This window comes from Equus asinus, chromosome 13 (assembly GCF_041296235.1).
Source record: "Equus asinus isolate D_3611 breed Donkey chromosome 13, EquAss-T2T_v2, whole genome shotgun sequence".
Taxonomy (NCBI): domain Eukaryota; kingdom Metazoa; phylum Chordata; class Mammalia; order Perissodactyla; family Equidae; genus Equus; species Equus asinus.
In genome coordinates this window covers 22,595,472-22,619,481 of record NC_091802.1, presented here as the reverse complement: position 1 = coordinate 22,619,481, position 24,010 = coordinate 22,595,472, and the positions used below count along the sequence as shown (strand labels likewise).

General features: G+C 50.1%; 1 protein-coding gene across 2 annotated transcripts in view; it reads left to right on the top strand.

Annotated features, from left to right (window-relative positions):
- Positions 1–24,010, top strand: part of ASIC2 (acid sensing ion channel subunit 2) — a 994,854-nt gene that overhangs the window by 879,899 nt on the left and 90,945 nt on the right. For both annotated transcript variants that reach the window (XM_044744752.2, XM_014862043.3), the window contains exon 2: positions 23,550–23,700. In XM_044744752.2, the coding sequence (XP_044600687.1) occupies positions 23,550–23,700 (151 nt within the window). The remainder of the gene's footprint in view (positions 1–23,549; positions 23,701–24,010) is intronic.

Below are 24,010 nucleotides of genomic sequence, written 5' to 3'. Positions count from 1 at the left end.
CTGCCCAAGGTCACACACCTGGAGACTGGATCCCCGGACTTCTGTCTCCCAGGCCTGTGCTCTTTCCAGCCCAGCCGAGGGCCTCTCTCCAACAACCTGCACCACCCCACTTACTAAATACTATTCGATCCCGGACTTGGAGACAGAAGAGGCAGCCAATTAAAATATGCAATTTTGAAAATGTCAATTCAGGATAGTGTATTAACATAATCCCCAGATGGAAGCATTAGCATTCGTGCTCCCTCACATTGCCTGGCAAAACTTGCTGACATGTCTAAAATCGCAAATGTTATTGCTACCTGAGGTGGCAGGGAGCCCCCCGGGGAATACGCGGGGGTGAGATGAGCGTGGAGAAGGACAGAGCTTCGGTGTGCAGGGCTGAAGGCGGGGAGCAGGGCGTGGGAAGGGGCTTGTGCAAAGGGAATTGCATGGGGGTTTTTTTCTCATCACAGAACCCATGGGCAATAATCAGATTCTTGGCAAGAAGGAACCTTATTAGTCAAGGAATCTAAAGTGAAGGGTTCACTAGTGAGAAATGTTCTGCTCTTGGGGAAGTCTCTTCACCCCTCCAGTTCTCAGTTTTCCTTATATTTAAAATAAGTGTTCGTGGTTAGATAATCCCCAGGGCTCTGTACCTCCAGCTCGTACGTTCTCTTTCCAGCCTCCTTAAGACACTGGGGCAGCCCCTGAGCTAGTGCCTCATAAAAGGGATGTTCCAGTATAGGCTGGCCAAGTGTTGTTCCTCACTGACACTATGTACCCAAAGCTTGGCTCTCACTTATCAGCCTCTACCTTGGCTTCTCTCAACAAGAATTCTGGCCTTCCTGGTGCCAGACACCTTGGCTAACCACCTTCCACCTTCCCCTGCATTGCTTGGTGCCTCTGCTCTATAGCGAGTCCCAGACCCTATTCTGTAAGGTATATCAAGCATACATTTGTGCACAGGAGTTCTAAATGTCCCAGGAAAGTCCAAGACGGAAGAGATGTTAGTATTCACCTGGCCTAACTCCCCTCCCACAGTAGCAATCCATATAGCCAGCCTCTTAGGCTAAAAGGGAATCGAAATGGATAAGATTGGGCCAGTCTGTGGAGGGATTTTGTTTGTTATCATGTCAGCCAATGTTAACCACAGAGAGGTCTATGGAACCATAATAATCCCATATAGCAGTCATGGATCCAAACATGCACTGGGAGGTCAAGCCATGTAAGGGACTCGTGGCAGATGCCATCAGGACTCTGTCCATATATCCTTCGCACTCGCCTTTCCTGCTGTCAGGCACTTCCTACAAACAGCTGTGACTTTCTGCCTGGAAGCATCTTCTGGGCACGGGGGCATCGTAAGCCTGAGCTCAGGGCAGGCGGGAAGTTCTGAGGAGTTAAGACTGGAGGGGCAGCTCTCAACCAGTGAAAAGCAGGCACAAGCACATGAATGGCCAGCTTCCTCCCCCACTCGGGTGTGACAACCCTGTAGACTGTTTTCCACGGTCTCTCAGAGGTCCCCTGGAGGCCGAAGACCCCATCACCAGAGCAGGAACTGGCTCCAAATGCATCCTGTCCGCTCTTGTAGATTTACAATGCACGTTGGTGCCTTAGAGGCTCTGAGAAGTCCTGCAAGAAATAAACATGTTTAACTGTGTTTAGCCCAACCTTTTCTAACCTGTTTGACCACAGAGTTGGGGTTTTTTTCCCCCCTTAAGGATCGCACAGAAATAGTGCTTTCTGGAAAATACTTTGGAAAATGCTACGCAGGCCATCAGGCACTACTGGAGTGTTGCTGTAGAAAGGCCTGGTGAGAGGTGGCTCACCCATGGTGGGAACAAGAGCTGTTAGCAATGTCAGCTACATCCCACTTTGGCGTGGATGCTTTAGGACTCATAGATTGTCACAGAAATCTTGTGATGGATGACAGGGGGTGTACTATTACTCTCACTTTCCAGATAAGGAGAGTGAGAGGCTCGGAGAGACTGAGACATGCCCAAGGTTATCCTGCTAGTAAGTGGGGGGTTCAGGACTCCTAATTCCACACTCCCCTTTGCAATGATTTCCTAGTTAGCAGCAGGTCTTGGAATAGAATCCATGTCCCCATCACCCTAGTCCAGGGTTTCTCCATCCACCCCAGCAACCAGGGTCAGCCACAAGCCTCCCGAGGGGTCCTATGGGTGACCAATGGTCATAGGAGTTCAAGGGGAAATGAGAGGAAAGTGGAGAGGCCATGGGTTGTGCACACCCTTCGGGTGTTACGTGCCTGGTTTTGACTTAGGTGCCCCTGACAACTTTAACTCCCTCTTCCCGTCTTTCCCCCACTCACACACACACAAATAATCTCACATTAGCTATCACTGGTCTGCAGTCACTCTCAAGGGATGTTTTCCAGGAGCTGGGTCAGCTAGAGACTTAGCCTACACACAGCAACGATGTACACACACCAGTTTCTTCCTGCACACACATACACAGATTTCCAGGCGTCGCACACTCAGATATTCAAGCATACAAGTGCATACTGCATCCATATAACTTTCGATACACTTTATTGCTATCACTTGTTTTATTGTCCATCTTCCCTTCTAGACCTCTGGACGGTATAACCTATACGAGTAGGGGCTCAGACTATCTTTCACCACGAGAACCCTAGAGGCAAGTACAGTGTCCAGCGCATAGTCAGTACTCAATAAATATGTGTGGAAAAAATGGATGAATCAACCCACAAATGTGCAACTTGCACTTATCTGTGTAGCAAACAAGAGTGCACACACACATAGATGGACACACTCTCCCAGGCCATGTATGCAAACACACTTGCAGTCGGGAGCACACATAGATAGATCCCCAGTGCCCCATCCAGAGCCCAAGGTCAGGACATGGACATCATATCAACTGTCATGAATCTCTTGGATGGGATTCAGAGAGCCCCCAGCAGCCATCACTTTGCTATTAGTCTATATGCCCCATTTATAGTTGAAATAAAATGTGTCACGGCTGCTTCGCTGGAGACCAATGTAGACGTGGAGGGAAATGGAGAAATATCAGCCCAGCTTGCATTCTGGCTCACTGGCTTGGGGGAGCTTTAAGGCATAAACGAGTTTGGACTTAATTGACTTTTTTATTGGGCTTTAATTCACTGGTACTTTTCCAGAGACTGACTCCAACAGGCAGACCCAGGTTTGAGCAGTCTCTGGGGCTGCCAGCCCCCCTTACTCTCTCCCCAGGCCCCCAGGCCTGTTCACACAGGACCACCTTGGCCCTGTGGTGACATGAGGAAGTCAGCCCTCAGTGCCCGTCTCCTTCTGCCCAGCCGCCATCGATTGCCCCTTTCCAGTCAGCCTCTCTTGTCATAACTCCATTCCCCCCAAGGGCATTTCAATTTAATGCAATAACATTGATTGAAACCTTGTTCTATACGAGGCCCTGTGCGGGATGCTGGGATACAGAGATGAACAAGAATGAATCTTTGCCCTCTGGGAGCCTGGAATCAAATAGAGAGGCAGATATAAACTCCACCGTCTAATAGATACCAAAAATTAACCTGCAAACACGGTCCAGAGGGGCGCAGAGATGGGGGTAAGGCTGCCCAGATGAGATGCTTCTACTTTTTCTTGAAGGAGGAAGGAGTTTGCCAGGCAGAGAACTCCCAGAGAGGGCATGGCAGGTAGGTGTAACTGAGATGCAAAAGTATGGAGGGACTAGAGAGAGGAGCATGAGCGGGGCATTTGGCAGAGGTCCTGCATGGTGGAGTGGAGGAGGGAAGAGGGGGGTGCTGGTGAGGGCAGAGAGGCCCAGCAGAATACACTCAAGCCCAGAAGTCAGAAAACCTGCATTCCAGTCCAATCTTTGCCACTAATTCACAGTGTGACTCTGAGCAAGTCACTTTCCTGCTCTGAGCCACAGTGTCCTCTGTAACATGAGAGTCCAAATTCACTGAGCTCAAAGATCTCCTCTCACCCCCAAGGCCTTCTCATCTTCCTTGCGTTGACATTTCTCTGCCATCCTAAGTCTCCGACTTAGTTGATGCTGGTTTTGAGTTTCTTTGTAAGAAGCCGGCCATGGCAAGCCCAGTAGGGAACCATTGGGCTCTGAGAATCTGAGAGTGTTATGGAGCAACTGCTGGTCCCTGTCCTTCAGCTTCTCCCCTGCTCCGACCCCAGAGCCTTCTCACAGTCCTTGCATTGATACCGCTTCCACTTTTAACCTCTGTTCAGCTTCTTTGTCCTTTATCTTTCTTTCTTCTTGGTGGTAGTGATGGGGGCCAAGGTGGTTCTTCATCTTCTTTCCAATGCCTAACCTGGAAGATCAATACAGACCTGCGCCGCCTTTGTATTTCCCAAAGCCCCTCGCTGTCTCCAGAACTGCTTCATGCCAGTAGTGTTATATTCTTGGGGACACGCAGACTTAGGGTCCGCTAATCTGAGTTTGGATTGGGGCCCCTACTTATGTGCTTAAAGGGCTGAGTTTGGGATAATCCTTTGCCTGTGGGAGAATGTCTTGGAACCTCTCTGAGTCTAAGTTTCCCATCTCTAAAAGGTGCGTAATAACACAACAGACCGCTAGGAGCATGAAATACACAACTATGGAAGCTGTCTTGCATGATGCATGGCCATAACCCAGCATCAAGGCCTTCACAATCTGACCCAACCCACCTTGCCCATCTCCTCCACTACTTCCTTCCTCCACAGCCTCCCTTCCAGTCCCACAAGTGTGCACACTGCTCCCAGAGCACCCCACACATCTACTCACGTCTGTGTCTCGGCTCGTGCTGTTCCCTCTGCCCTTCCCTGCTTTCGGTGTCCTAAACCTTCCTCCTCCAGCCAGCCACAGTGCAAATCCCATCCCCTTCACAAAGCCTTGTTGATCCCTGAGGTCAGAACTGGTCCCTTGGCCACACCCTGAGTCTCCCCATGTATCTTTGACTGACACCTCCATTTACCGCATATTTCCTGCTGCTATCATTTATTATAGCTCTTTGCTTACCCTCCTGTCCCCCCAAAGAAACTATAGAGTCCTGGAGAATGGGGCCCTTATCTTGCTCATCTGTATGTCATCAACGACTTCAAACACTTTGTGAAACAGGGTAGGGCATGAGCAAATAAAACTAAAATTTCAGCCATGATTCCTAGTTCCATCTCCATGATGGCTTGAGCCAACACAAACCTGTCTTCCACTACGCGTGCATAGAAATGTAGGGCAAAGTACAGTTTGAAAAAAATTTTAATGTAGAGCCAAGCTCTAATTAAAGGGAGATTCCAGGTGCCAGGAATGAGAGAGTTCTGGAGCCAAGATGCCTGCATAAAGCCAGGACCCAGGAATAGCCGTCATTCCATGAAAGGAGTCTGGAAAATTCCACCTACCTACCAGGGAAATGGATCTCTATCGAGGGCTCTAGAAGGCCTGTGTGAGTGTATGCATGTGCATATGTGCGTGTGTGTGTGTGTATGTGCTTCTCAGGGGGTCAGACACCTTTGGGGACATCTTCACTGCTATTCTAAACACTCCCCATGTTATCTCATTTAACCTCATGACAGCCTGGGAAGGTGGAGGGTATTACAGAGAAGAACTGAGGCAGGGAAGTTAACGAAGTCCCCAGGTCAGAGGCAGAACCAGCGTTTGAACCCAGGCAATTTGACTCTGAACCTATGAGTTTAAATGCTATGGTACATAATCTCATGCCATATAGTAGATACGCAAAAGTGTTTGTTGAATGAAAACCTGAATAAGTGGCCAGGAGGAGCTCACAGAGCATTTCAGAAGGCTGTGGTCTGCACCAGGCCGGCCAGGCCCAGTCCAGGCAGTACGGACAGAGACGCCGTTTCAGTGTCCAGCCCAGCTTCCCATAAAGGGCACCGATTTTCAATGAAATGAACTCTCCCGCCCCGGAGGTATTTGGGAGATGGTTTTTCCTGTCTTGGGATGACTGCATCTGGCTCCATTTCCTCCGAGGCTCATCTTGATTTTTTTCCCTCCCCGCTGTGTGTCTGGCTCTAATTCCCTTCCTGGCTCCCATTTGGTGGTTACCACTTATGTTCTAAAATGCGCCATTAGGCGGCTGATGTATGGCGTGTTCGGTGGGTGGCCACGCTGGTGCTCTGAGCCATTCAGGGAGAAGGAGAGTCCTCTGCCGACTGCCCGGAGCGCTGCCTGCCGACAGTAGCTGCCAGTCGGCCTCTCGGGGCTCCGCGGGCCCAGCTGGGGGAGGGCAGGCTGTCCCCCCAACTTCACAGGCCTCCCAGGGACACCAGCCCCAGAGTGGGCAGGCCTGGCTGAAGCGCCTGTCCCCATACATAGCTCAAGCATCTGTTTGTTTACCCAGCACCCATTTATTAGACACCCATTGTATGCTAGGAACTGGAGATAGAGAGATGAAGAAGATGCCTTTCCTGCCCTGTGGGGTTCACTGTGTGTGACCCAGGGCCTGGTCAGGACTGGTCCAGGGTCTGGGGTCACAGCTGCAGCTGAGTGGGCCCAGGGACCGTGGGGTCTGCCAAGGAGAGACTGTGTCCTGGCAACGTGGACACACAGCTCTCCAGCACCGTGCACTTCTCTGAGCAATGAGAATGAAGTGGGGCATGGAGAGTCCCAGAAGTTACTCCTGAAAATTACATGGGATCCCTCTAGAATCCTGGAATTTTATCAATGGAAGGGTCCTTGTAGACTGTGTCTTTTAAGCCACACTGACCCATTCAGACACCCCTCCCCTAGCCGTCCTGAAACTGTGGCCCTCCAGTTGTAGCTGGGGTTTGAGACAGACCTTCAATCCCTGTTCCATTCTCCCCTTGGCTCCTGCTTTACTTGGGCTCATCTCCACCTCGTAAATAATGATAACTAGATAATAAGCATGGCCGTCTATGTGCCAGGCATCCAAGCTCATTTCATCCTCACAACAACCCTGCGAGGTAGGTCCTACCTCCCATTTTACAGATGAGAAAACGGAGGCTCATAGAGGTTGAATGCCTTGCTCAGGTTCACACAGCTGGGAAGCAGTGGCATATGGATCTGAGCCCAAGAACTCATGTTGTCCTCGGCTCAGGCTGCTTTCTGAATCCGTGACTCCTTATCCTGACTTGGACTCTCCCCTCATTCGACTCACCTCCCCCCAGGCTTAGGGGTCTTCCTGGACACCTTGGGTATCTGCCTGCCTCACCCCTAGCATCTCCCACTGTGGGGAATGAGCATCTCTGGCTCCAGTTCCTGGATCTGGGGTCCCAGCCCTCTTCCAGAGCCTCAGGAGTGCCAGACAGGCCTGCCTGTTCCCCTCCTTCAGGAAGAAAAGAGTGAGGACCCTGACCAAGGTCATCTGGTTCAGTTCCCTGCTCTTGGCAGGATCCTCCAATAGCCCAGCTTCTTGCAGAAGGGGGGATGTTAGAAGACACATGCAGTATTTGCATAAATACTTCTAGTGACAGAGAGCTCACTGTCTCCCAACACAGCCCATTTGATTCATCTTTGTTTAGAAATTAATATATATCTCTTTTTATTATGGAAAATTTCAAAGATATACAAAGTAAGCAGAATAGTGTAATGAACCCCATATGCCCACCATCCAGATCCAACAAGATCAACCTTTTGATGTTCTTGTTTCCTCTGTACCTCTGCTCATCCCTATCACTTAGGGATGATGGTGATGATGCTGCTGATGATTTAACATTTCTTTTTTGTTGTTGTGAAATTTATGTACGTTGAAATGCATAGATCTTACCTGTATTCTTTTGAGAAATGGATACACCTGTGTAACCCATACCCTTGTGATGTAGAATATGTCCATCTCCCCCCGAAAGATTACTCTTGGACATTTGAATTGTTAAGTTCTTTCCTTACATCCAACTCAAATCCTAGAACGATGCTCCACGGCAGTACCGAAAAAGTCTATTCTGTCTTCCAATGATATCCCTTCGCATATTTGCAGGTAGTGGTCATGGTCCTTGTTAAATCTGCTCCTTTCCATTCTAAATACCCCCAGTTCCTCCAGCCATTTCTTCTTTGTTTTTGGAAGACGGGGAACTGGCTGCTGACACTGATGAAAGGTGGCCTGATTTCCTCCTCACTGATGCGGGGTCGGCGAGCCGAAGAGTCGAAAGAAAGATTTCTTGGACTCTCAAGGTCTGGCAGTAGTGCTCTTTTATTCAGAGAATAGTGTGGAATAGCATGGGGACAGGACCCATGGGCAGTAAAGAGCTGCTGCAAACATGGGTTGAGGGTAGGGCTAAATTTAAGGCATAGGTATGTGAGTTATCTCTTTACAAGACAAAGGAAAGAATATGTAAAAAGAGTTGTTAAAATGGTATCAGTGCAGGTGGGGTCTGGTTATTGGGTGGTCCTATAACTTTTAGATAACAATCAAACCGGATTAAGTAAATGGCAGAAGCCACCACCTTAAATGTTAACTTCAGCTAAAGACAAAGGAGGGTGTTGGTGGTGGGGGGAGTCAGCTACATGAGGTTACCAGACACGCACAATAAACAAGACTTAAGTCCTTGCCTTCCCCATTAAGAGTTTCTAGAGATAAGGTCATCCCCCCTTCCTATTGGTGCAGAGAGGGAGACACCCCCCCTACAGGTGGAGACTTCCTTCACAAATGCAAATGTCTCTGATCAAAGGGCAAGCAAATCCCACTCCTCAGAGCCTCCTTCTCATCTGCAGTTTTTAACAATAACCAGCCTAAAATAATCCTCATCACTCATGACATCCCTTCCCAGCCCGTCCAACCTGGAGCCATGAGGACAGGCAGGGGCTTGCTGTGGGGGGTCTTGCCCACCTGCTAAAGTGTCAACTTTGAAGAAAGCTGGCTCATGGGTTGGGGCCCCCCAGGTGTACTCACTTTATGAGCCTCTGAACTGCTAAGTTGTGTGCAAATTTATCCTGCTTCATAAAACAAATTACAGCCATATTTCTTTCAGTCATTCTCTTGTAATTCAGTCATTCTCATTTAATTTAATCATTCACTCAACAAACTTCTATTTAGTGCCTATGCTAAGCTAGGCCCTGTGTAGAGCACTTGAATAAATAAGACATGGTTTCATGGTTTGGGGATAGATCAAAGATAGACAACTAAGTGGATGCATTCATTTACTCAGCATTTATTGACTACCTGCTAAGTCCCTTGAAGTAGGACAGATACGGCACATATGGTAGCTCCGTAGTGTCATAGGTAGCGGATGTCACCCCTGCAGCACTGAGGCACTCGCCCACCCAGCGACTTGCAGTGTTGGCAGCTGACAGCTCTCCATTCTGGAAATTCTCTCCCTGGGAATTGTCCGCTAGGGTATAGAGATGCCTCACCCAGAGTTCTCTCCTCTCCCCAGGGGTGGCCCAAATCCAGTGAGGGTGCAATAGCTGGCCCCTTGTCTCAATCAAAACAACTCGGAAGGGCCACCTCAGCTCCAGAGCCCCCCGTGGGCCGGGGGGCCTCTACTGCAACTGCATGAAGCTGATCTTCAGGGTGGGATCCATGCTTGTGGATCTTGAGAACACTGCCCAACAAACCTCTTGCATGTAAGTGTCCATCTCCAGTCAGCTTCCCAGGGAACCAAGAAAGTGAGCAAAAGCTGAGAGCTGCGAGCTCTCAGCCCTATGCGGGGAGATGGGCCTCAATGAGATGCTCACAAAATACACAGGGCTTGGGGCTTGAAGGAGAAGCACAGGTACCACAGAAGACAGACTCCAGTTCAGAGGAACCAGCTGAGGTCTGGAATTCAAGGAGGAGTTGGCAGACTCTCCAGGGTGATGGGATGGAGGTGACACAGGGTTCTGTCAAACCCCTGAGGAGGGCAGCTCCCCCATTCTGAGGAGGAGGATGGGTAGTCAGAGAAGACTTTCGGGAGGAGGTGGTGCCAGGCTGAGGCAGGAGAGATGGGGAAGAGTTAGGTGGATGAAGAAGGGGGAAGCTGCTGAGGAGAGGAGTCAGCATGTCTGCCAGCACAGAGGTGTGAAGTGGCAGGGCATGTTTGGAGAAAGGCAGGGCTGGGCAGAGCTGACTCTCGAAAGTCAGAGCCTGGACGGAGCTGCGTGGGGCTCAGGTCATCGGCATCCTTGTGTGTCAGCCCAGCCAAGGAGTTTGCAGCCATGGAAGGGTTCAAGCAGGGGAGTTTGCATTCCAGAAAGATCCCCCTGGCTGCTATGTGGAAAACGAGTGGAGGTGGAAGGGAGGGAGGGCAGGGGGACCACGCGGGAGACTGTGGCAGTTCACCGGGTGTCAGATGAGCAGCACCACCCTGGTGCGTGGCTGAAGCTCCAGGGGTTGAGAGAAAGAAACTAACTAGAGGGATATTTTCAAGGGAGAACCTACAAGACTTAAACCCTCAGAAAGCTGCCAGCCTGCACTCCTCTATTCTCTGGTTTGGAAGAAAGGGTTGTAGAACTTACAGCTGAACTTTTGGGATACAGCAAAGACTCATGCTGTTAGTCAGTGACGCCTCTGAGCCCCCATGCAGAGCCTCAAGCCGCCCTTCTGCGGTGCCTAGGAAGCAGTTGGCACTCACAGGGTTTCACATACGGGCTTGCAGTTGGTCTAATTTATATTCAGGCCTGTTGGAACGTGCTCAGGTGCAAATCTTAGGTTTTGCCCCATTGCTGAGAAATACTAGCATGTTTTGTTGTGGGTTTTGTTGTTGCTGTTTCATGGTGGGACGCACAGAGCCCAGGCTGCTTCCTCAGGCAGACGGCTCTGCCTCTGACGCTGCATGACCTTGAGCGAGTCATTTAGCCTCTCTAGGATTCCTTCTAGGGCTTCTGGGAGGTTGAGTAGGATCGTGTGTGTGAGCTGGCTCAGTACCTGATATGTAGAAGGCATTTGGTCTCTATTATCCCTCTAGAGGAGGTCTGCAGCTGTTGTCAGGAACCCCCAAAGCATTCACCAAATACGTGCATACCCGCCTCGCACCCCAGAAGAACGGACATTTGACAGGGCTGGAGACACAGCAAAGCCTATTAAGGAACTGAACTTTGACCCTCCAAGTAGCTCTTCTGAACTCACCCTGGGCTGGCACATCCATCATTTGGTCCCCACAGCATCTCTGTGAGGCAGGTGCGGCTAGTCCATTTGACACGTGAGAAAGCAGAGTCATGGAACCAGAAGCTAGATATGCCTGACTTCATTTCCACCTAAGCTTGAGAGGTATCATTATCCCCAGTCTTCAGATGAGCAATCAGAAGCTCAGAGAAAATAAGGTACCAGGCCAAGGTCACACAGCTCAGCACTGGTAGAACTGTGCCCCACACTTGGATCCGTCCTAGTGAAAAAGCCTGTGATCTTTCACTACTCCATCATGCCTCTGCAAGTAACTCGCCCTCTCTGAGCCTCAGTTTCTTCATCTGTAAATGGGACAACAGTGTCCATTTGCAAGCTTGTGTGAGAACGGGTTGCCATGGCACTTTCATCATGAATGTCCCTACTCCTGTCTTCATCTGACTTTGTCTGGAGTGGGGACTGGACTAGGATGAGGAAAGCAAGGCTCCTGGGGTACCAAATTTAAGGAGGCGCTCACTCTCAGGTGACTGTGAGTGCAGCCCTAGGAAGTGAGTGCCTCCTTAAATTCCATGCCCTGGCGCCTCATCTGCCTCCTGAGGAAATGTGAGTGAGGCTGGCAAGTGGTCAAGAGCACAGGAAAGGCAGGCTGCAGGGCCTACTGATGTACAAGCAGTAGCTGAAAACGAGCCCTGGTACAAATGCACACAGCTCAACAGGAGCAAAGGGCGGGAAGGAATACTACACAGGTGGACCTTGCTTCATGTAATTGCTCCCCAAGAGTTGCGTTCTGTAGATTGACGTGCATGAATCATTGATGGTTTTACAGCTAGTCTGCCTCCTTGAGGATGTGAAGCAGTTTCGTCTCCATTTCTACCCTGACAGCTCAGGAACCACCAGAACCTAGTGTCCACGTCTTATTTATCTCTGTAGTCCCAGGACCTAGCAGAGTTTTTGACACACACTGGTTGCCCATTCGATGTTGAATGAACTAAAGGATACTTTGTCTTTCCATTTGAAAACCCCTAATCATCTTAGGTCCTTTGATGCTTCCATCATAAGTCAAGGACATGTGGTACAATGAAAATCAGAGTCTCCCAGGAGTCTAGTCTACCAATCTGAGACAGCATGACATGGGGATGTTCGATAAAGATTAGCCCCACTTTAAAAGCTAGTAAATGGCAGAATCAGGATTTGATTCCAAAGCTTTTGCTCACTCCACTATGGTGCAGGGGCCAAATCTAACCAAAGTTTTTGAAATATGCAAAGTCCTGCCTCTGTCTCTGTCACCAACTAAAGTCCTTCCCACCTAAACCCACAAAATTGTGTCCCTCATATTGCTCTATAGCACCCACTCAAACCTTCCCTCACTTTCAGGCACTGCCTCTTATTACAGAAACACTGGCATCACCAGCAGAACCTACATTCTTCGGGCCCAAGGATAGCAAATAGGCTTCATCTCATTTGCCAACTCCAATGGCCTCATAGTGGCAGCCAGAACTGTTGGGCTGAAAAAAAAGCTGAGACCCAGAGGAAAGAGTGCTGTGATCAATCAGTTGTGTCTACCATGGACCTAGGAAGGAGTGTGGCACCATGCATGCTGTGTATCTGCCAGCCAGGCCTTAAGCACATGTCAGGAAAGCAATCTGATTAAACTACTGGAAACCCTTCTGCATTTGTGAATCTGCAACGGCTTTGAGCGTTCATAATGCAAGCTTTGCTACCAAAATTACAAGCCTTCTCAAGCTCCAAGACCAGCCACGGGAAGCACTAGAAGACAATGACATTTTCTGAGCAGTTCCTGGAAAATCTGAAATATGCTTTTAATGAGAAAAGGTGAAATCAGTAAGAATCTGGTATGAGAATTTCAGTGCCATGGGAGTAGTTACCTATTTGACCTTTACTTGATCAGCTTTTAGAATCAGCCTGCCTTGGGATTGTTTTCAGCCCTGGCATTAATTGGAACATTTGCTTTTCCTCTGTAAACATCATAAACCATCATTTGGTTTTCACTGATGCATCATTTTCAATGCAGCCCTGTAGAATAATGCAAAATTAACCAGGAACACAACAGAACACATTTCTGATCCTCTCCTTTCCTCTCCTCGATCCCACACCTGCTCAAAAGAAGGACAATTCCTGGAAGGTGTGCAGTGAGGCAGGTGCAGGGAGTGACATGTGTCTTAGAGTTGGTCATCCAAGTATAAAACACACTCACAGTGGGAGGGTAAAGCCCACCTAAGATAGATGAGATGGATGAGATGGTTGAGATGGATAGAGGCTGAGCAAAATGAAGTTCAGCTGAGCAGAAATAGCCAGCCAGGGTGATACAAACTTCTCACATAGGACTACCCAAGGAATGTTCCAGAAGGGATCTGCACATGGCCACAGGAAAACCAAACAGGTACATATGCCTGTAAGCCCAGCAGGCAGCAGTTAGAAGTGGACATAGGGCTGTAGCCACAGGATCAGGCAAGTGACTATAAAAGGAACTTGTAACAGAGACCATGAATCCAGGAATTGCCTCCGGTAGGAGCTCAGATTTCAGAACTCAGGTGAAGAATATCTGCTAATAATAATTATATTAGCTAATTTTATTAAGTGACTGCTCTCTGCTGGGCACTTCTCATCCATTATCTCGTGAGTAATCAGAATGGAGATGTGCCCTTTTATGGGGCTCTGCAGCCTGGAACAGCCAAACGTGCCAGGACTCATTGCCACATCCGGGGCGTCTGGCCTGCTGCACCGTGAACACACCCTGCCTCCAGCCTGCTTTGACTGGGAATGGGAAGAGGCTGGGGCAGCAGGAATCATGTCCGTAGGGTTAGAAATAAGGAGTGGGGGCAGCAGAGGGAAATGGACGGTTGGTGGCCATACTTTCTCCTTCACTTTTTTCTGGGCTTCTGCCCTCCTTGAAGGCCAGGAAGGCCAGGAACTCCTCTTGGGTCCTGCTCCCCACATCTGGCGACAGCTAAGGGGATGCTCTTTGCAGTCAACCTTGGCTCGCTAGAAATGTACCCTTTTTATTAATCCACTTGCCTTGGCCCTGGGTCCCTCGGTTTGGCTTGGTAAGCTGTTGGCAGTGGGCAGATCAGAGAGCCAGGCTTGGGGATGGGGGGCCTCTGAGACTGACACAGCTTTCCTTGTAGAGAACCAGATGCTAGCTCCTCTCAATCACTGCATCTCTGTCTTAATAATTATCTACTACCTGGCAGTGAAGCCCCATTATTCGTTGCATACAGTGTCTGGCACATAGTAGGTGTCCAGCCAACCTGACTCCGAAGTCTGTGTTCTTCCACAAATCCTGCCTGCCTCCCAGTAGAGCCCATAGTTGTCTACCTGAGGGTGTTAGCTTCCAGAAGCAGAAGAGAGGTGGAATGATGGGCAGATAGGCTTAGCAGGCAGCCAGAAGCCTGCACTGGCACCACTTGCCTTCCTGACAGCGTCAACATGGCCCTGCTAAGACCAGGAGCCTAAGGGGTCTGTCTCAACCTGCTAAATACCGCCGGGGTCACCACCACCGTCCCTAGGGAGAATTCTGCAATGTCTCGCTGATTCCCCCCATCACTGCCCACCAGGCAGCTTCCTTCTGTGCACTTCCACAGCACTTGGCACCACCCAGCATCAGTCTACAGGGTCCCCTCCCTACTAGGCTGTTCCTAAAGCATTGACTCATCTCTGTATCCCCAATGCCTGGGGCATTGCCTAGAACGCAGAGGTATTCCATAGATGTTCACTAAGCAAATGAATGGATGAGCCATGAACGCGGTCCCAGATGGAACAACATCTCAGATTCAACTTCCGCAGCCAAATAACAACTCTTTCCCTCCCCTGCTCCTGCAGGGCTGAGGGATGATGCAAAACCCAAACGTAAATGCTCCCTGCCTGGGCTGAGGGGTTTATTTTTTCTACAAAGCACTTTCAGACCCATTATAGCCCGTTTGATCTTTACAACAATTCTATTGGAAGGTACTCCTACCAGCATTTCAAAGATGAAGGATCAAGATCCAAAGAGATGAAATGACTTCCTCAAATCAGTGCAGAGCCAGCACTGGGAGCTGGGGCTGCCTGGTTCCCAATTCCATGCTTGGCATTTTCTTTCACCCAGTCACCTCCCATTAAGTGCCTACTATGTGCCAGGTAAACGGCCAGGCACTGGGTCTCTAGTGATGAAAATGATCCAGCCCCTACTGCCCACAGGCGACAGACAGTAGAGGACCTCAAACAGAAAGAGCAGCCGACCCGTCCTTGAGAACCATTCGAAACTCCCATCATGCCCAGACTCCCACCGGCCCCCCTGCCCCCGCCAGCCAAGCTGTGCTCCAATTTGACAGGCTCCTGGTCCTCCACATCCACTTCACAGCCTCGAGTGGGGCCCAGTTTGGGATATTCCCCTGAGTTATCAGGAGGGATTCATCCGCAGAGGTCTGGCACTTGGAATGACTCTCCAGATGAACAACTGGACTGCCTTCAAGCTGCCCCTCTGCCTCCGTCCGTGAGCCATCCGCCAATAAACCCTTCGCTCCCAAAATGTTTGAATTGAAGAACAGCCAGAGTCACCCGCCGCTCCCCTTCATGCTGTTTTCCCAGCTGACAGACAGATTTGCTGTCGCCTGATGCTCTTTTCTTCTGCATGGTGCTCACACATCTCTTCCTGCATGGTCTGAAGCTCTCTGGACAGTCGCCCGGCAGAAAAGGCCTGGGCTGAGCTTCAGGCTTAGAGGGAGGAGACAGGAGGGGCTCTGAGGGAAACGGGCACAGGAAATGTCACATCCCAGCAGATGGGTGCAGGGGCGTGGAGGAGGGGGTCACATTACTGTATCACACATTCAAATAATGCTAAGTGGTCTTCTAACAACCCATACATAGAAAGGGAAAAGTCAGGCAAATCACTCTCTAGCTGTAGGACCGTGTAGGACTAGCTTCAGAGAGCCTCAGTTTCCACATCTGCAAAGTGGGGAGAATAACACTTACATCAAAGGGCTTTGTGAGTCTTAAAAGATGGAAGGTTATAAAGCAATCGGCACAGTGCCCAACTCATAGTGAATGCTCCATGGTGGTTTATTCTTCTCTTTCCTCCTCGAAAAGTAGCCTCTGAGGAGAAGGATATCAATGATGTTCTAAAAGAGAAGGTGGCCTCCTGGTTGGGAGACAGGATAAATGGTTACCAAGGGACCACGTTCCACTCATCTCCTTCATTCCCAGGGACAGCCCCCGCCACATGGATGTGTTTTCGTGGGTATTTGTTGAAACTGCCTCTTTAATCTCATTGTGAGGAAATGCACAGTCATACGACGGTCCCTGGAGCATCATAGGTGGTCAGAAATTCCTGTCGCAGGAACAAATGAATGAACAAGCAGATTTTTTAATGATACAGTCTTTGCCTTCCAAGAGCTGACCATCCGCGGCAGCCTCCTTGCCCACCCACCCCTCTGCTGTGTTTAATTTTCAAACACGTTCATTGCAACTTCAGAAAACAAAAGGCAGATTCGTTTCGTTTACTGGAAGCCTGGTAACCCATTTGACAGACTTTCTCACTTCCCAATTGTGTGAAATTGAGGAGTTTGAAAGAGAAAAACAAAACAAACGAAACGAAATGGTTGGCGTTCACGTGACGTTATTTTGAAAACAGCCTAATGAGAAATTTCAGTAACTCATTGAGCAGAAAGCTCAATCAACTCAGGGAGGAAAAAGGCTGAGTTTCAGAGGCATTTTGGAGCACTACATTTTCATTTCATTCAAGCGTAATAAGCAAGAAGAGACAAGAAACCCTCTGCCTAAGAGAAGCCTAAAGGTCAGGATTAATGAATGGGCTGGAAGGCTGGAAGCTGGCAGGCCTGGTTGTGTGCTGGTAAGTGGATATTTCAACAGTCCTTAGGGAGCTTATACATAATTTATTTTCTTAAGTAGGTACATGGTGTAGAAATGTTGTTTGCACTATTTATTGGACCAGAAAACTATGTCTTCGTGGGTATAAGCCATTCCTAACCTTTCCCAGCAAGGGTTCCACTTGGCATTTCCCAGACTCTGTGAGGCAGGCTGCCCTAACAGGTCACTCTGAGCCTCAGTGCCGGCACCTGGGCCAGCAGTCGTTGCCAATCTTTCTCTTATTCCTGGATGCAGTGCCCCGGGAAGGGGATCCTAGCCATTATCTCCAACCCCTGGCATGTGCAAACAGAAGGCTTTAGAGGAAGAACACAGACCCAAGCCATCAAGCCCAGGTCAGAGCTGAAATCTGACCCTATACTAGCTGTGTGACCTGGGGCAGGTCACTCCATCTCTCTGGGCCTTAGACTCTCCATGTGCAAAAGGAGACATTTGGGCAAGAAGATTTTTGATGCCTGCTCTTTTCCAGGATTCCTCTGACTCTGAGATGCAGCTCCCCCACCCCCAGGGAGGGGCCTAGTGTTAACAGAAGACAAATCTCACCAGTGGGCCGGGAACAGAGCAGGTCGAGAAGAGGGGTGGATGTGAACTGCACCTACAAGGGACAGGGGGCAAAGAGCACAGGCTTTGGAATTAAGCAAAGATAGATTGCACCCTGGAGTCTCCACTTACCAGCTCTGTGACCTGGCTCAGCCTCTCTGGGCCTCAGTTTCCTTATCTGTAAAATGGGGGTGATAATGCCAACCTTACAAGGCTGTCGCAAAAATTAGTCACGTCAAATATAAAGTGAATAACCCTGAAGGCATTTCAGGGAGAGCGGCCAAGCCAGTCTGTGACTTCAGAGCTACTCTAAGAGCCACTGGAAGACCTGCGACCCTCTCCCCATCCCCATGTCCACGTTTCTTTGATTTAGAATGTGCCGACTTCAGATTCGTGGTATCTGTCCACTGTACCAGTAACTGGTTCCAATTCGCTTGGAATTCAAATGTAGATTTTCAAAGCGGGTTGTACTCATCGAGCATCTCCCTCTCCTACGGAACTCCATGGCCCCAGTAATCTCCTTGGCTGCCCTGGGCTTCCAGCAGCATGCTTAACATTATTAGGAAACAAGCAACAGTGGCACATAGTGGTTTTCATCCCCTTTTACTACTTCAGGATGAGCTTAGTATTGTGGGGGCATAAGCAGAGAGGATGGGAACCCTCCATCCACCCAGTCTTTAATCCATCTATGACCCCACCCCCTTAACCCAAATAACTACTCTTTCTTTGGCTGAAAGGGGGAAACTAGGAACTTCCTGCTAGTATGGATTCATAACTAGCAAAGATGTCTATTATGTAATCTTCCAAACAAATCCACTCTCTTCTGTCAGTGAGGCCCTGCAGCACACAGCAAGATTACCTTGCCCAATTACAGATGAGGGAACTGGAACTGGGAACAGGAAATGCTGTGTTGAGGGCCACGGACTAGACAAGCAATGAGCGAGCTGCCTTGATCCCATCCCCTCTGGCTCAAAATCCCACTGTTCATTCCTTGTACCTTCTTTGGTGGTGAGGCCTTGCCATGAGTCCCAGCTCTACCGCCTACCCCTTCGGCAGCCTCAGTCTCTTCAACTGTAAAATGGGCATTTGATAATAAGATGCCTCCCCATCAGGGTAGTAGGAATAGTTGGGACCATAATTAGCAAAGAGATAACACCTATGAAAATGCCCGGCAGAACAGAGCAGAGGCTCAAGAATTGCTAGTTTCCTTCCCTCCAACTTTATGCGGCCACGGAGAAAGTTGAAGCTGTATGTAGACAGTCTCTAAACTGTGATGCACCATGCAAACGTTAGCAATGGTCATGGGAGGGTCATGGGGCCCATTTTACATCAGAATCCCCCCATCGGTCCTGGAGACCAAGCTTTGAAATGTGCCCCTTGAATTCTTACAAACCGATCCAACTAAAGGCAATTCTAGACTCTACTCAACCCTGCAAATCCAGCCCTGCCATCCGTGATGGGGCTGTCAGCACTCACCAGGAGAGCAGAGAAATGCCTGGAAAAATGGCAGGTCTGAAGAAGCAGCGAGCTGGGCTCGACAGTTTGCACTTAAATAAATTGTATTTTCTGGCTGGGGGCGATAAGGCGTCAATTGGAAGTGTGTGTTGCACTTACATGTCATTATGCCCCAAAATGGGGAAGAAGAGCTGTATCTTGTCCCAAGTTTGTAGCAAAACTGTGCCGTGTGTAAATAGTTCTCAGGCTTTTGATGTTGAGCAGAGAGGAAAATAATCTTCTCGGAGAAGCAAGGCAGGAGCGGCGGGCTCAGGGGCATGGGCAGGGAGGCAGGGCTCTGAGCCCCTTCTCCCACCCCCACAAAGGTAAACTGTCTTCCTTCCTGAAAGGATTAGTTCCTCTAATACCTTCATGGAGAAGCGTGCAAAAATGCTTAGATACAATTAAGCGGGAGGCTAAGAAGGCCACAGCAGAGAAAGGGGCGGGAAGGGGAGTTGGACAAGAGTTCAGCATGAGCTCCTGCCAGGCAGCCCAGCACCAAAGGGCGCCTCCTGGAGGTGGGCAAGGGGGTGGCAGGGAGCAGCACCTTGGAGCCATTCATTCATTCGTGCAACAAAACAGACCCCATCCCTGCCCTCTCGGAGCTTACAGTCTGGTGGAAGACGTGTCCAATAATCACATGAATGATGCTCGAGTTACACACTTTGATCTGCACTGTAAAGGAATCATACAGGGGTGTGAGGTTGCAAACAAGAGGCCCCAGTGTGAATGGAGGCTGGGAGCAGGGGCCGGGGGTGGTCAAGCAAGACTCTGAGGAAGTAGTATGTAAGCTGAGGCCTGATCACGAGTTGGCCAGGCATAGGGTGCAGAGAGAACATTCTAGGCAGAAGGAACGGGATGTGGAAAGGCCCTGCGGCGGGAAGAGCTTGCCGCACGTTCCAGTGTGTTTGAAGCAGGTGAGAGAAGAGAGGAAGGGAACCATGCCGGGCCCGGTGAGGATCTGAAGCTTTATTCCAAATGTGCCAGGAAGCTGCAGAAAGGTATTAGGCCTGTTTATGGTGGTCCTGACTTGGCAAAGAGCTTGGCCTTCTCTCAGACATGGCTGCGGTCCCCCTCTAGCTCCCCGCCCCACCACTCTGCTTGTCACCACCCCCGACCACCCTCTGATCTGCATCAGTGCACACCTGGCAAGTGTCTGCCCTTCCCCAGCACCCACCCTCAGGGGGAGGGGGCAGGAAAGATGGGATTGACACTGAGGGCACCTGCAGGAGCACCACCTGGGCCTAGAATGAGTACTAGGTCTGGCAAGGGGGTCATTGAGGATGGGGAGCGTGTCTCCATCACTCCCACCTCAAGGACCTGTCTGCTCCTGCCTCTATAGGGAAGACTTCAGTGGTGCCAGCCTGGGGGCTGGCAGAGAGCAAGCACTCAGTCAATGACCAGCTGAAGGCAGCAATCCCTTAGATCCTCCGCCTCCACTTGTAAGTGGGGAAACTGAGGGAGGCTGGTATAAAGGCAGGAACAGGCTGAACTAGGAGTCATTGTCCCAGATGGACACTTCCTTGCTGTGTAGCCTTGGGCGAGTCACCTCCTCACTCCTGGGTCTCCATTCCCTTACCTATAAGTCAGGTGGGTGGACGAGACGATCTCTAAGACCCTTTCAGTTCTCGCATCTCGTCATCATCCTCGGAAGCTCAGGGAGGGTCCATACCTTTATCAACGCCACACAGCATGTTTGTGGCAGGGCTGGGCTCATAGCTGACTCCAGGAGTAGACACCACATTCTAACCCCAGCCCAATATTCTGAAGTTCAAGTACCAAATGGTGGGGAGGAAGGAGGTGGAATTTGCAATAATCTGATACTAAGCTGAAATGTTCTTTTACTCACAAATCTCTTCATATAGATAGGCAAATTAATATTATCAGCAATTTTGGAGACAAGATAGTGTGTCTACAAAGAAAAGCTCTCTTGGAGCACCTCAGAAGTCAATCCAGAGGTGTTCAACCCTTTGCGATGGATGTGCTAACTATAAAATGCTCTTATCTGTTCATTACAGTGGTCCCCGAGAGCATCACTCTAGGGGACAAGTTCGTTAGCCAAGCTCAGTTGCTATATACAATAGTGATGAAAAAGCTCGCTTCTTTGAAAAATCGCGTTCCAGCTGTCCTCACCCACCACGAAGCTGGGAAAGTAGGCCTTGGCTGCCCTGAAATAGTGCAGCTGGCCAGGGACTCAGAGCCATGTTGGACAGTGGAGAAAAATGTGGAGCCTGGTGTTTTACTGGCCCTTCCTACAGGCCGTGAAGGCAGGTAGTAGGGCTTGTACTTCTTTGCAATCCCCATAATCCTCGCACATAGTAGGAGCACATGCATATGAATATTGATTGGCTGATGGAAAAAGCAAGGTAGAGAGGGACAGCATATGCTTGGAAATGTCCCAGTGACAAAGACCCAGGACAGCACATCCAGAAAGAGCAGATGTGTTAGAATCAGACAGACATGGATTTGAATCCCAGCTTCTCTACTTAATAGCTGTGTGACCTTAGGTAAGTCCCTTAATCTCTCTGGGCCTTGGTTTTCTGCTCGGCATAATGGAAGCAGCAATACCCATGGTCACAGGATGCAAGGGTGAAATGAGGTAGTGCAGGTAAGCCTCTGGCACTGTCCCTGACTCGTGGTAGAGGTCCCTCTCCCTTCCTTCCATCCAGCCATCAAGATCTGCATGGGAAAGGCAGCCTCCGGGCTCAGCCCCACCATCTGCCTGCCCCTGCACTGAAGGATAGGAAGGCAGAGAGCTTCCTTGTAGCCTCTGTGCTGTAGGAGGGGACCACACAGTGGGGCACCGTCAGGGCAGCGACCTGGTCCCAAATCCCGGAGGCTGCAGGAATCCAGCACACTTAGCCTGGCTCCCTCCCAGCCAATTCTGCCAGATGTAATTTGGCTTCAGCTCAAGGTTCCAAAGCAGTTATGTAATCATGATAACCCATAGCATTTGTAGAAAGCTTTTATCGTTTTCAAAGCACTTTTGCATATTTTACCTCAGTTGATCCCCTCAATAACCTTGAGAGGTAGCGAAGGCAAGGACTAGAACCCCCATCCTACAGATGGGGACATTGAGGCCTGGAGCGTTTATTTGGTTCACACAACTAGTAAGTGGCAACATCAAACTTGGACCGAGATCTCTGCATCCCTCGACCTGGGCTCCTCCCACAGCATCACACAACATCTTTGTAATCATGCTTTCATCAAGCAAAAGTGACCTGAGCACCTACTGTGTGCCAGGCAATGTCCTAAACAGTGGGATTCAGAGACAAAAGGCAGAGTCAAGTTCAGGAGAGATGCAGGCCCAGCTGTTCAGAGCCATGTGATGGCTGCCGTGGTGAAGGAGCAAGGGGAATGGTGAGGAGGGGCGTAACCCAGCTTGGTCCTGGGGCTCGGGGAGGCTTCCTGGAGGAGGAGTTGCATCAATCCAGTCTTGGAGAACAACTAGAGGGTGCCCAGGCAGGGAGCTAGAGGGTGCCCAGGCAGAAAGAGGAATGAGAGGAGCTTTAGGCAGCAGAAGCAGCAAACAGAAAGCCACAAGTGTGTGAACAGCAGGGTACATCTAGGGTGCTGCAAGTTGTTTGATCTGGCTCCACCCACCCGCTCACTCACTCATTCACTCATTCATTCATTTGACATACATTTCTGGAGCACTCCCATGTGCCAGGCACTGTGCTTGCCACTAGGGATGGGTGCAACAGTGAACAAGCAGAGGTAGTCCCTGAACCCGCAGAACTTACCTTCTAGCGGATTCCTGTGGACTCAGATGGGAAGCAGTAGAATGCAGTAGGCAGAGGGCATCATAGAAGGCTGCTCTGGAGGGCCTGGGTGTTAACCTTAGGGAACTGAGTGTTGGGGGCGGGGTAGGGAGCTGATGGATATTAAGCACAGGATTAAGAAGACTGGGTTGGCATTTCAGAAAGAGTGAGCCACAGTTAACTTAGAGGATGGGCTGGGAAGGTTGTCTGGAATCCGGGAGCCCAGTTAGGAAACTTCAGCAGCCCGGGCAAGAAAGAATTGGGTCCTAAGTTGCGGCAGAAGACACAAGGCACAATGCAAGACGGATGTAGAGACAGTGTTGACAGGCCTCGCTGGTTAATTGGACATGGGGGTGAGGAGGAGGAAGAGTGGACAGCCACTCTGAGGATCTGGCTTGAGCCCCTTGGCAGGTGGCAATGCTATTCCTGGGGTGGGTGTGGGAGAGCCACTCTGGGAGGCAGGGAGCCTAAAGATTTGTTCCCACCAGGACATGCTGAGCATCAGAGCATGTGGGTCCCCCGAGGTCATGCTTATCAGGCAGTGGGATCTGTGTTTCTGGAGCTCAAAACAGAGCTGGGGCCTGGAGGTGCAGGTTGCAGGGTCAAGGGCTTATAGACGATGATTGACACTTGGAAGTAGACAAGACCGCCCAGGGGGAGTGTACAGAGACAGAAGAGAACAGATCCCATTGCAAGTAACCCCAAAGTGTGTCCAGATTTGTTCTTTGATGCCAGAATCCCACTTGGCAGAAGTCAGACCGTTAGCCAGGGTGAGGAATCGTTGGTCCCCAAAAGGGGTTGATTGTGATGGGCTATGAGGACTCCGGCCCGCTGTGGGATTTCTGAGGTCTCACCAATCTCTGGAGCCCAGCCTGAAGTCACCCATATGCTTCTCTCCCTCTCTCTTCTCTCCTCAGGTGTTTACAAAATATGGGAAGTGTTACATGTTTAACTCAGGCGAGGACGGCAAACCTCTGCTCACCACAGTTAAGGGGGGGACAGGCAACGGGCTGGAGATCATGCTGGACATTCAGCAGGATGAGTACCTGCCCATCTGGGGAGAGACAGGTGAGCCGGGCACAGGGATGGGGTGGCGGGCGATGGCGGATGGGTGTAGGACTCTGAAAGGCTGGTTTGCCTAGGGAGGGCTGTCTCGGCCCACCCTATGTAGGGCTGCTCTCCATCACGGGGTTGGTGACATGCTGGTGAACGGTAAGCGTGTCCCTGGCATGGACTGCAATGCCCTTGGTTTCCTCGGATTGGACTAGGTGGGAGAGGGCAGATGATGGGAACAACGGAGAGGGAAGGCAGGTGGGGTGATGGAGGAGTTGGGGAGGAAGCATGGAGGAAGGTTTGAATTAAAAGGAATGGCTGGGCA